The sequence below is a fragment of the Musca domestica genome, unplaced genomic scaffold (genome assembly GCF_030504385.1).
Source record: "Musca domestica strain aabys unplaced genomic scaffold, Musca_domestica.polishedcontigs.V.1.1 6, whole genome shotgun sequence".
Taxonomy (NCBI): Eukaryota; Metazoa; Arthropoda; class Insecta; order Diptera; family Muscidae; genus Musca; species Musca domestica.
In genome coordinates this window covers 12,553,883-12,568,283 of record NW_026712363.1, presented here as the reverse complement: position 1 = coordinate 12,568,283, position 14,401 = coordinate 12,553,883, and the positions used below count along the sequence as shown (strand labels likewise).

The following is a 14,401-nucleotide window of genomic DNA, read 5'->3' as shown; positions in this document are numbered from 1 at the left end:
ACAATTAACACGAAATCGGATGAAGATATATATGTGAGGCATATCCAAATCGAAACAGATTTTAATAAAATTAAAATCAACTATTTTTGGGCTTTATCTGATATCTGGTACCAAATATCATTCCAAATCGGATGAAAGATATATATGGGAGCTATAACTATATCTAAACCGATTTTTACTAAAATTGGTGTACTTGCTTCTAAGCTGGTTTCGGTCGGATTTGCCAAAATTGATGCTATTACGGCCATTTGGTGGTCAATCACCCGAAATCGGATGAAGATATATATGGGAGCTATATCCAAATCTGAACCGATTTCGATAAAATTTAAAACAGCTATTCCTATGCTCCATCTAATACCTGGTACCAAATATCACGGTTGTGGAGTGAATATTACGAATGTAAGGGACTAAAACACTAAATCGGATGAAACATATATATGGTTGCTATATCTATTTCTGAACCGATTTTCACTAAATTTGATATACTTGCTTCTAGGCTGAATTTGGTCCGATGTACTAAAATTCAGTCCATTTGGACTTATATCGGCCATTTGGTGCACAATTAACCCGAAATCGGATGAAGATATATACGGGAGCTATATCCAAATCTGAACCGATTTCGATAAAATTACAAACAGCTATTTCTGGGCTGTGGAGTGCATATTACGAATGTGAGAGGCTTAAACACCAAATCGGATAAAACATATATATGGGAGCTATATCTAAATCTGAACCGATTTCGATAAAATTTAAAACAGCTATTTCTGTGCTCCATCTTATACCTGGTACCAAATCACGGTTGTGGAGTGCATAGTAGGAATTCAGCACATAGTGGTAAGAGTATTATGTCTTTGTGCATTTGTTTGTAACAGGGAGAAGGAAGCGTGATATACCCATAGTTACTTTTGAGGATCTTCATAGAATCACTCTCTGAGTCGATTTATGCATGTCTGTACGTCCGTCCATGTATTCTTGTGAAGAAAATGCTTTTGTTATCCGATTGAGACGAAATTTTGCAAACAATTTTTATGTACCAAAGTAAGAACCCTATTGAAATTGGTGATAACCGGATCAGATTTAGATATAGCTCCAACCTATTTCAAGTTAATTGTGCACCAAATGGCCAACATAAATCCAAATGATCTGAATTTTGGCACATCCGACCGAATTCAGTCTAGAAGCATGTACATCAAATATGGTGTAAATCGGTTCAGATATAGCTTTAACTCCCATTAATATGTTTCATCAGATTTGGTGTTTAAGTCTCTCACATTCGTAATATGCACTCCATTAGAATGATATTTGGTACCGGGTATCAGATGCAGACCAGAAACACCTCTGTAAAATTGTATCAAGATCGGTTCAGATTTGGATATAGCTCCCATATAAGTCTTCAACCGATTTCGGGTTGATTGTGGATCTGATGTTTAATATCCCTTCAAATGGGGTAAATTCTGGCACTTCCGCCGAAATTCTGTATGGAAGTAAGTACATCAAATTTGGTGAAAATCGGTTCAGATATAGCTATATATTTTTCATCGGATTTGGTATTTAAGTCCCTCACATTCGTAATATGCATCTGGTTCCAATGATATTTGGAACCAGATATCAGATGCAGCCCAAAAATACCTCTGCCAAGTTTTGGATATTGGATATAGCTCCCATATAAATCTTCAACCGATTTCGGGTTATTTGTGCATCTGCTGGTTAAAATCCGTCCAAATGGAGTGAATTTTGGCACATCCGACCACATTCGGTCTAGAAGCAAGTACATCATATTTGGTGAAAATCTGTTCAGATATAGTTATTGCTCCCATACATATGTTTCATCCGATTTGGTATTTAAGTCCCTCAAATTCGTAATATGCACTCCAAAAGAATGATATTTGGTACCAGATATCTTATAGAGCTAGGAAATACCTTTGCCAAATTTTATCGTGAACGGCTAAGATTTGGATATAGCTCCCATACATATCCATAATCCGTTTTCAGGTTTATTGTGAAAATAATGGTTGTTTATCAGCCCAAATGGAGTGAATTTCGGGAAGTACGTTTCCATTTGGTGGAACTCGGCTTCGATATCTATATTTTTAATATAATTCTTCTCGAAGTGGTATTATGCACTCTATAACATTGGTATTTGGTATAAAAGATAACAAATAACAAAAAACAGCTAAGTTCGTTTCAAAAAAAATCCGAAACTACCACTTAAAATAAAACCGTTATATGGAAACTATACGAAGACGTGCTGCCTACAAAATTGTTTCTCATAGGCTGTAGTACCCATTACGAACCTTAAATACGAAATTTCAAACGATTCCGGTGAATACTGTTGCTGAAATCATCAAAATACCGACTATCAGAAGGTACCGTCATATAGTGGCATACGAAGACGTGGACCTGCATACGATTTTTTTTTTTTTTTTTTGCCATAGCTTGTAGTACCCATTAAGATCTTCCAATACGAAATTTCAAACGGTTCCGGTAAATACTGTTGCTGGAATCATCAAAATACCGACTATCGGGAGGTACCTTTATATGGGGGCTATACGAAGACTTAGACCTGCATACAAACATTTTTGTCATAGGCTGTAGAACCCATTACGAACTTTAAATATGAAATTTGAAATAATTCCGGTGAATATTGTCGCCAAAATCATGAAAATACCGAATATCGGGAGGTACCGTTATATGGGGAATATACGAACTTAACCTGCCTTCTGGTAAACTATGCATGTATGCAATATTTAATCTTCTATCTTAATTCGTTCGAAAGATAGCGTGATTACAACAGACAGATGGACAGACAGAAAGACACACAGACAGAAAGACAGACAGACAGGCGGACATCGCTACATCGTCTTAGAATATTACGCTGATCCAAAATATATATATATAGGGTCTATTATAAATATTTCGAGGAGTTACAAAGGTAATGACAAAGTTAATATACCCTCCATAGAATAATTGAGGGTATAAAAATGGTGGAGGGTATAAATGTTGAAGATCGATCAGAATTGAATATGCCTTCCATATATTAGTTATATATTAGGTTGTATGACCTACTTCAAATAAATTCTTTTGTTACGGGAGGTCTAATAAATATGCATAGTGGTGTAGGGTGTCATGATGTCGGCCCGCCCGACTTTTGACTTTTCCTTACTGGTTTCGATGTCATAAAGGGAAAATCGGTTATTTTAGTTTTACATATTTTCATTTCTGGAACGTATCAAATGTTTACTTCGATAACCGATTTATCCTTTGTAATATTGAAAAAATTGCAAAACTAGTAGAATCTTGGAAATCCCGCAACATTACAAACTCTTGGTTGTTTCTCGAACTGCAAGAATGTAAAATAAACGATAAAATTGCAAAACTTGCAGATTCTTACATTTGGTCTGTTCCGGAACTACAACAATGTGAAATTTTTTACTATGATAATTGACATTCCCTTTATGTTATCGAAGAAAAATTGCAAAAATAGTTGATTCTTGCAGGTTCTGGAACAGAGCAATTTTTGGAACAAGGCATCTGTTTATATCGATAACATATCGTAGAAATTCTTGTCAACTTCTATAATTTTCTTAAAAAAATAAAATTAAAATCTTTATTGTTTCTTTTCAGAATTGAAAGATTTTATACGTCATCAAATTTTAAAAAAATTCTTAAAGTTTTCTGCCCAAAAAAACAACAATTCTTATTTTAATTAAAGTACCGACAACTTCAAGAAAAGCAGCAAACACAAAGCTAGAAAGTAAGAACTGTGTGTCCCATAAAAAAAACACGAACCAAAAAAAAAAACACCAACCCAAATCCCACAGCAAAAACGAGGAAGGAACAAGTGCCATAAAGCTAACAACCCACAACAACAACAACAAAACGAATGAGAAAATTTTCACAAAAGGCAAGAAATATGAATGAGACAATTAAAAGTAATAAAGATTAATTAACAAAAACAAAATTACAACAACTACGCTCGAACCTCAAGCTACAACATTAAGCTACTGGCAAAGCGATGCCGGGCTGCTGCTGGTGATAATAAAGACGACAATGATGATGAAGAACAGCAGCATAAAAAGCAATTAAAACCGCATTTACTTGCAAAATAGCTGAGAGTCGAAATCACAAAAAGAACTCAACGACAGTCGGAACAACAATCCGAATCGGGAATTGTTGGGGAAAAACAAGTGATATCCCTTGGTTTTCTGGTTGTTGTTTTTCAGTTTTTTTTCTTTCTTGTTTTTCGTTTTTACATAAAACACGTTTTATCAAAGCCCCTGGAAATGCATTAAAATTCAAATAGGCGAATGATAAGCAAGGGTCCCCATGCAAATTCCATTACAGGACTCAAAAGCGGGGTCTTCTCAACAAAGAAACCACAAATTATAATCGCTGTGGAGCGGAGGAAGCAAAGTCCAATTTTGAGTGGTGGCCAGGTCAAACGAACACTTTGACAAAACACGAAAAAAAACAATACGATTGACAGCAACAAACCGGTGGTGATTGACACATAGCCCAGCCGGAATAAGTAGCTGGCTGGCTGACTATTCGCCTTGTTGGGGTGAAACCTTTTTTCTAAACGTCACCAAGAGTCCGACACTCCAAAGTACAAAACACACACGGGCATACACGCACAAACGCCCAGACATACCCATCCAAATCAAATGCGTACAAATTGCTGTCAACAACAACATTGCGTAGAAAATGCAGAATTCTTCCGCCAAACGACGAATTTATCAATTCCAGCTACTAATAGCTGCTGGACTTCTGCTTTTGCTGTTCATGCCTGCTTTAGTCACTTCCGTTCGCCATATTGATAATGACGATGAATATCATGATGAGCAGCAACAACTGTTGCGACAACAACAACAGCTACGGTATCAACAGCAGCAGCAACAACAACAGCACCACAACCAAAGACAACAACAGCAATTACAACGACGTCGTAGCAGCGGATTTACAAGCACGTCCGCTAATCATCGACCCAATGAATCACAACAACATTGGAAACACATTAACAAGCAATATTACACAAGTGTTGGAACTAGCTATTACAACAATAACAACAACAAATTATCAATGGCCCTCACCAAATATCCACAAAGTGCTGAGGCTCAATATGCCGATGACGAAGAAGATCCCAATGACAATCAATACCATTTGAGGGAGGATAACGCAGACGATGGCGATGAAGATGAGGATGACATGTACTCGGATGATTCTATCGATGTTGAGGCATCGGTGGGTTCGGTTCGATCGCCGAATGTTAAACAGAATATGCAACATCCACCGTACGGTAAGTTCCTAAAAATTTTCTAATAAAATCTATTTTCGAACCACTTTCTAAAGGGAAGGTTGGTATCGATTTTTTTCCAAAAGAATGTTTGTTATCGAACAACCTACCTATAGGAAATATTGATATTGAACACAAACATGCTACAGAAAATGTTGTTATCGAACTACATTTCTATATTGAATATTGTTATCGAACTACTTTTTATATCGAATGTTGTTATCGAGCAACTTTTCTATAAAAAATGTTGTTATCGAACAACTTTTCTATAGAAAATGTTGTTATCGAACAACTTTTCTATAGAAAATGTTGTTATCGAACAACTTTTCTATAGAAAATGTTGTTATCGAACAACTTTTCTATAGAAAATTTTATTATTGAACAACTGTTCTATAGAAAATGTTGTTATCGAACAACTCTCCTATAGAAAATGTTGTTATCGAACAACTTTTCTATATAAAATGTTGTTATCGAACAACTTTTCTATATAAAATGTTGTTATCGAACAACCTTCCTACAGAAAATTTTGTTATAGAACAACTTTTCTATAGAAAATATTGTTATTGAAAACCCTTTCTTTTGAAAATTTTATTATCGAACAAATTTTCTATGGAAAATGTTGTTTATTTATAAAAAAATATAATTTGTTTTTAGGTATCACAACTTTGTCTTTGAATTTACGGCTGACTTAACGCTTGCATAATTTCCATTTGACATAATTATCCTTATTAGATAACTTACCCCCGGAGGCTATTGACCGTTTGTCTGGCTGACTGCCTCCCTGCTATTCAGATTGTATTTCAAAACAGCCTTTAATCGCTGTTACACTTATTTGCTCTTGTTTTGCATTTCAAATTGAAAAAGGAAAACTTAAAATAATTTATTCTCTTTTTAGCACAAAGAAAATCACTCGCTTTGCATCTGAACTCGCTTCGACACACAAACACGCAGACAAGTAGGGTTGTACATCTGCTGGCTGATAACACAGAAATAAAAAAATGTATTTATTTCTCTTTTTTTAGTTCAGTTTCTTATTTATTTGAAAGGCGGCATCTTTGAAATGTTTATAAAAATTCCTCGACACTTCAAAGAATTGATTGTTCATTGCCCGGACGGACGGCGGACAGCGAAAACATAGGCTGTGGTTGTTGGTTAAACGGCCAGCGATTCGAGTTGTGCTGCGTTGCGTTGTTTTGCAAATGTCGACGATGATAACCTTTTGCGTTGAACTTTTAAAGAATTTACAAATTAGAGTCGTCGCTATTTATAATGAACGAGAGAAAGAGAGATTAGAGATGCACGACATGCGTCTGCTAAACAAGTGAAGACAGAAAACTATTTTAATTTTATTGCTCTGAGCCTATGAGTGTTAAAGATAAGGGACTGGCAGAGATAAATGACCTAAATGGAAATGTGAACTGGAACAAAATTTGAACTTTGCTGTCACTGTATGACGAAATTGTAACACACTAAGTTTGAGGACTACAAAACATGTGACTCCTAGAGTTGCCAATCAACTTCTATGATTTTTTCTTGAAAAATTGGAATTGATTACAATTTACATTTAAAAGTTGTATGTCTGGTTACTATATTGGCGCCCAAGTAAAACTTTTGAAGCAAATTAAGCTTTGGACGACCCCATTAATTATTGTTGAAGATAATAAAGATTTCAATTAAAAAAGCTAGAAATCAAATATATAAAAATTCCTCGTACCTGATAGTTAAAATTTTCAATTTTTACTTAAAATTAATTGGCGGCAGTTACCCTTTGCTGTCGAAGGTTCTAATTAAGAGATAACTTTCTAATTAGTAAACAATTTTGCCCTCAAATATATCAAAATTTAAGACAAATTTTGAATAATCAGGAATAGTTATAGGATCATATTTTACATCCTTTTTTTTTACCACTTACAGCATATCGCTTTTCCATGATTAATAGTCATAATATGACAAAAACGGTTTGTTTCGAAACTTATATTGACCAATTATATTATAATTATATTATAATTATAAGTAGTTGAACTTTGGAAATTGACTTTTATGTATGATCCTCAAACAAATTAATTTTCTATCATTGGGCGCCAACTAATATTTTAGGACGAAATAAAAGATTTGACGGTAGCCTGTTTGTTATTCAAAATTGAAATGAGTTTCTGCGTCGTTATGGAAAGGTAAGCTTCACAGAGTTGTAAAATATACATTCCTAGGAGAGGTTAAGGCTCCCGTTATTTTATCATAACAACTATATCCGGATTAGGATAGGATTAGGATAGTAAAAATATATTGGGAGAAGATGGTCTTACGTAGACTTAAATATTCACCCATTCCATAGCGAAGACCACAGGTTCTGCGACCGAGAACTACGAGTAGGAAAGTGATTGGATATCATAAGAACTTCACAGTCTGTATCCTCTTTACGACAGAAGACGTTCTAGTACACCCCTACTTTCTTCCAATTATTTCAGAGCCGACATCCTGATATATTGCTTCCCAACCACTAAATAGTCAAAGATTTCATTGATCAATTACTAGTTAGAAGTTCAGTCTTACCTCGAATGTTGGATTAGCTTGTAAAGGTTTTCTGCCACCCAAGAAAGAACATTTTTAAAAAACATCCATCTGAGTTAAAACTTGAATTTAAAAAAAGTGGATTTTTAAAGAATATTTATGAAGGATTCCCTGAGCGACATGCGTGGATTTTTAAAAGAACATTTTTGAATATGTCTCTGACCCACAATCGTGGATTTTTGAAGAATCTCTGATCCACAAGCTTTGATTTTTAAAGGAAAATTTTTTTGAAGGACTCTCTGATTCACAAGCGTGGATTTTTTAAATTATATTTTTTGAAGGACCCACTCATCCACAAGCGTGGATTTTTATAAGAATATTTTTGAAGGACTCTCTGATCCACAAGCGTGGATTTTTCAAAGAATATTTTTGAAGGACTCTCTGATCCACAAGCGTGGATTCATGAAAAAGAATATTTTTGAAGGACTCTCTGATCCACAAGCGTGGATTAATGAAAAAGAATATTTTTGAAGGACTCTCTGAGGCACAAGCGTGGATTTTTAAAAGAATATTTTTTGAAGGACTCTCACACAAGCGTGGATTTTCAAAATTATATTTTTTGAAGGACTCTCTGATCTACAAGCGTGGATTAATGAAAAAGAATATTTTTGAAGGACTCTCTGAGGCACAAGCGTGGATTTTTCAAAGAATATTTTTGAAGGACTCTCTGAGGCACAAGCGTGGATTTTTCAAAGAATATTTTTGGAGGACTCTCTGAGGCACAAGCATTGATTTTTCAAAGAATATTTTTGAAGGAATCTCTGAGCCACATGCGTGGATTTTTCAAAGAATATTTTTGAAGGAATCTCTGAGCCACATGCGTGGAATTTTAAGAGAATATTTTTGAATATGTCTCTGACCCACATTCGTGGATTTTTGAAGAATCTCTGATCCACAAGCTTTGATTTTTAAAGGAAACATTTTTTAAGGACTCCCTGATCCACCAGCGTGGATTTGAAAATCATATTTTTTGAAGGACTGGATTTTTAAAAGAATATTTTTGAAGGACTCACTGATCCGCAAGCGTGGTCCTTTTAAAGAACATTTTTGAAGGACTCACTGATCCGCAAGCGTGGACCTTTTAAAGAATATTTTTGAAGGAGTCTCTCAGGCACAAGCGTGGATTTTTCAAAGAATATTTTTGAAGGACTCTCTGATCCACAAGCGTGGATTATTCAAAGAATATTTTTGAAGGACTCTCTGAGGCACAAGCGTGGATTTTTCAAAGAATATCTTTGAAGGACTCTCTGAGGCACAAACGTGGATTTTTCAAAGAATATTTTTGAAGGACGCAAGTTGTGGTTGAAGGACGCAAGATCGGATAGAACGGAAATACCATGAAGCATCCGCAAAAAAATTGCTTATGCAGGCCCACGTCTTCGTATAGTTTCCATATAACGATACTTCACAATATTCGGTATTTTGATGATTTTAGCGACATTATTCACCAGAGTTGTTTCAAATTTCGTATTTAGAGTTTGTAATGGAAACTACAGTTTATGACAGAAACTTATTTAACGAGAAAGTGAACTTCTTCGTATATACCCCAATGTAACAGCTATATTCGGTATTTTTAAGATTTAACAAGAATTTTTTAAGGTTTTTTTTAATTTCGAATTTTTTTCCAAATGCTGGAGAGTATTTAAGTTCGGCCCGGCCGAACACACTGCTTTTTTAACTTGTTATTATTCTTGACTTTCAGCACTGTTATGCACTGTTCTTATGATTCGCACTGTTCTTATGATTCGCACTGTTCTTATGATTCGTAAAAAACCTTTAAAAAAGTAGAATCAATGGTTGAAATAAAATGTGTACAATGAGCTGTTGGATGTTACCATACTCCGACGGCTTTTATTGAGGAATTCCTTCCAATATAGTTTTTGAAATAAAATTGAAAAATATATGTATATTTTTTGTTATCAATTTGTGACTTACTTGTAATGGAGGAGATATATTATTGTTATTACCTTTTAATGCGGAAACTACCTCAAATTCCCAAATTGTTCGTGCAATGCAATAGACTATTAATTGATAAACTAGAAAGGTAGGAATTAGAGAAAGAACAGAACATTTTCCCGCCCTAATTTGTCTGACCTCCAATTCCTTTATTTTCGCACTTACGCGCGTTGCGAAATGCAATAATTTTGCAGACTGTCTGATATGCAATTTCCTTATTAAGCTATTTTAAAAATGTCCGTTATGCTTGTTATTTTCCAGACATATTTCATTGGTCCCCTATTCTCAGTTGTCCGTCCCCCCTTTTTCGATCACTGTCTGTTTCTTACAAAGGGAAGCCATGAAAGAGAATGAAAAACAAAAACATAGGATTTCTTGCAATTTACAAAATTTATACCACATCACATTAAATCATATTTAATCATTGAAGAAAACAAAACACAGACCAACAACAAACAACATCAAAAAGATGCAGAACAACAAAAAGCAAGAACATGAAAGCTACAACAACAATAAAGTGAGTAAATGAATGAATTGAACGGACGGACGCTTAGATGGATGGATGGATGGCTGGCTGGTTGGATGATGGTTTTGTTGCCGGGTTGGATGGCTGTTTGGGTTGGGTTCGGTTGTTTGGTAGCTTCAATGAAACAAAAAGCAAATATGAACACTACAAAACAAAACACCCTCATACGGCAACGAACAACATCGGAGGAAGGAATAGAAATGGAACAGCAGCGGCATCACAAGGAGGAATCCATAACAACAAGAACTCTTTAAGACAGACATCAAACGAAAGCTCCTTTATTTTCAAAAATACATTATTTTCTCTTTGTTGTTGTGGATGATGTTGCGGCGCTGCTGCTGCAGCTGCTGCTGTTCTGGCAGCACAACCACAACTTTCAGAGAGAGAGCGCGAGTGGTTGGGTGTTGTAGGTGGCATTGCTGGCCGCCAGTGGTGGGGTCCAAATTTACTAAAAATATCTTGCCAAAGACCATGAGGATGAACACCATGCAATCTATGAATATCTGGATCATGCAACAGAATTATGCTGGCAAAGGCTTCTTTCTGGCTTCTGTGCTACGCACAACGTGCCAACTACCGACCAACCGGGGCAGAGCAGAGTATCGGATCAACCAGCAGCCGACACACGTAACAAGGAATTACACACTTAATTAATGAGTGGTTTTTGATCTAAAACAGATTTTTCCCCTTTGCTTTGCTGCATTATGCATATCACAGCGTAACGCCAACACTTGCAGCTTGCCCCCAGCTACCAAATGTTTGTTTTTTATTTTGTTGTACTTTTATTTTTGGTGTTGTCCTTTCATGTTTTTTTTGGGTGTTATTGTTACGGTTTTGCATGGTGTCGTGCAAATTTTCTTCAAAAAAGTGCATATTTTCTTACACAGCTTCGCTTGATATGAAGTGACAAAAATTGTGATATAAGGTGGGTTCGGGAAACAGAGATTTGGTCTGTGGGGAACAGTGGGTAAGGCGGCACATTGTGGTAATCTGCAAACGTAATATTTCTATAAATAGTTTTTGAATATTATTTTTAAAAGCCACAAGCGGGGATTGTTTCGAAACTATTTTTCCAAGGGATCTTACAGTACCGTACAATCATAGTCAGGGTAACATTGAATGGACATATTTTCCCAATGAGAAAAACTTTTTTTTTTGAGGATTATTGATGGAAGAGTTTTTTTTTAAGAATGTTCAAGGACACGGAGAGACGCCCAAATAAACTATTGGAAGGACTATAGTGCCTTACAATAGAACTTGCTAGTTATATAAAGAACATATAACTAGGAAGTGCCTGAAACTTCGTTAGCCAAAAGTCCTCCTTAAAATTTTAGATTCCCTCAAACAGTTCGTGTTGTACATTTTTAACACTAAAAATGCACAATTTGTACAGTTTGACAGCATTTTTCCAATTTTTAAGTTTTTTCCTTGTTCAGGAAGAATACTCGCAATAGGAAAATGTTTACCTTATACACCAAAAAGTCTTGAGATCATCCATTTTGAAATTCATGAAACCATTGCCCATAGGACCCACATCCAATTTTTCTGTAGAAAACTATTTTAAAATCTCAATTATTAAAATTTTCAGCTTTAACCCTTCAACCAATACCAAATTTGGTAACATTTAGTATGCATATCCAAAACAACATCACTCCGTCCTAGACTGCAAAAGTTTGATCAAATATGGTACACATTTCCAAAACCACTACCAGATACCAACAGAGACCTCAATATCAAAATTTGGGAATTCCAACCCTATACATTCACACAATACCAAATTTAGTAACACTTAGTACCATTTAGTAAAATTATAGTACGCATATCCAAAACCACCTCCATATCTCCATTCCAGATACAAATTTGAGAATTCCAGCCCTATTCCTTCACACAAATTTTGTAACACTTAGTCCTTTAGGTACTCATCTCAAATATTGATACCATCAGTGTTCTAAATATCAAATTTCAGAATTATATCTCTATTGTTTCACACCATACCGAATATAGTACTATTCAGTACTTTTCGTACAGTTCTAGTAGACATTTCCAAACCCACCTCCATATCTCAATTTCAGATATCAAGAGAGACCTTAAAATTATATTTGAGAATTCCAGCTTTATCGCTTCACCCAATACCCAATTTAGTACTACTTAATTCTTTTCGTGCAATTACAATACACATTTCCAAAACCACTTCCAAGTCTCGATCCCAGATACCAACACAGACCTCAACATCAAATTTCGGCATCCCAGTTCTTTTCCTTCGCTCAATACCAAAAATAGTACCAATCAATACTTTTCGTACAATAACAGTACATATTTTCAAAACCGGATCCAGATCTCAATTCGAGATACAAACAGAAAACCAACACGAAATTTACTAGGATTTAGTACACATAGCCAAAATAATCTACATCTGTCATTCCTAGACACCAACAGTGATCCAAAATTAGTATCACTTTTCGAACAATTTTGTAAGCATTTACAAAACCACCACCAGATATCAACGGAGACCTCAATATCAAATATCGGATTTCAGCTCTATGCATTCACCCAATACCAAATTTAGTACTTTTCGTATAATTGTAGTGCTCATTTGCAAAACCGTTCTCAATCCTAGAAACAAATAGTTATACCAATGTAAAATTTCGGGATTCCAGCTCTATCCCTTCACCCAACCCCCAATTTAGTACCACTTATTACTCTTCGTACAATAAAAGTACACATTTCCAAAACCACTGCGAAATCTTAATACCAGATACCAACAGAGACCTCAATATCAAATTTCGCGATCTCAGCTCTATTCCTTGACTCAATACCAAATTTAGGGCTATTTAGTACTTTTCGTTCAATTATAGTGTACATCTCCAAAACCACCTCCATATGTCAATTCTAAATAGCAACAGAGCAACAAATTTGAGGATATCAGTCCTTCTCCATATATCCAATTCAGTAACCAACCCCAAATCTCAAACACAGATGCCAACAGATATCTACATATCTAATTTCAGAATTCCAGATGTATCCGGTCAGTTCTTTTCGTACAATTATAGAACGAATTTCCGAAACCAGCTCCACATTTTAATCCCAGATACCAATATCAAATTTCGGGATCCCAGCTCTACTCCTTCACCCAAAATCCAAATGTAGTACCATTCAGTCCTTTTCGTACAATTACAGTACACATTTCCAAAACCGTTCTCAATCCTAGAAACAAACAGTTATAGCAATAAAAATGTCAGAATTCCAGCTCTATCCCATCACCTAATAACAAATTTAATACAGTTAAAATACGAATTTTTAAAATATCTCTATATTTCAACCTCAGATACCAACAGAGAACTCAATATCATATTTTCGGATTCTAACTCTATTCCTTCACCCAATGCACAATAACATACTAAACATCTTAGTAACTTTCGTACAATAATAGTACACATTTCCAAAACTACAGCCAAATCTTTAACACTGGTATCTAAATATCAAATGTAAGAATTTTTTCTCTATCCCTTCACCCAATACCAAACATAATACCATTCGGTACTTTTCATACAAATACAATACACATTTTCGAAACCATCCCCATATGTCGTGGCTACACACGATCATCGACCCTAATATTAAATTTCAAATATAGTACTATTTAGTACATTTGAAGTGCCCATTTCCAAACCCACCGTCACCATCAAGCACCAACAGATACTCCAATTCCAAATTCCAGCTTTATCCGTTCACCCTAAACGAAACTCTTGCAAATTTAGTTCGATTTAGTACAGTCCGATTATTTAGTACACATTTCCAAAACTTCCTTATACCAAATTTCAAGTTTTTAGGTCTATCCGTTCAAATAATACCAAATGGTAGCATTTTAGAACATTGCGTAAACTTAAAGTCCAAAATTCCAAAAACACTTTGGTACATCTATACTGCACTCCATCACTGACTCCCATTCCAAATTGTTAGTACATTTTAGTACTTTTCGCACCCTTTCAAATTTCCAAAAACTCAGACCTAACACACGCCTACTTACCAAGACTCATCTAGTGCTAAATTTTAAAATT

The 14,401-nt window shown here is 35.2% G+C and overlaps 1 protein-coding gene across 1 annotated transcript in view; it reads left to right on the top strand.

Annotated features, from left to right (window-relative positions):
* The window catches only part of LOC101896271 (reversion-inducing cysteine-rich protein with Kazal motifs), a 108,583-nt gene that overhangs the window by 19,393 nt on the left and 74,789 nt on the right, over positions 1–14,401 (top strand). Inside the window, exon 2 of the mRNA XM_059129336.1 lies at positions 3,625–5,296. Within this exon, the coding sequence (XP_058985319.1) occupies positions 4,705–5,296 (592 nt within the window). The 5' untranslated portion in view covers positions 3,625–4,704. The remainder of the gene's footprint in view (positions 1–3,624; positions 5,297–14,401) is intronic.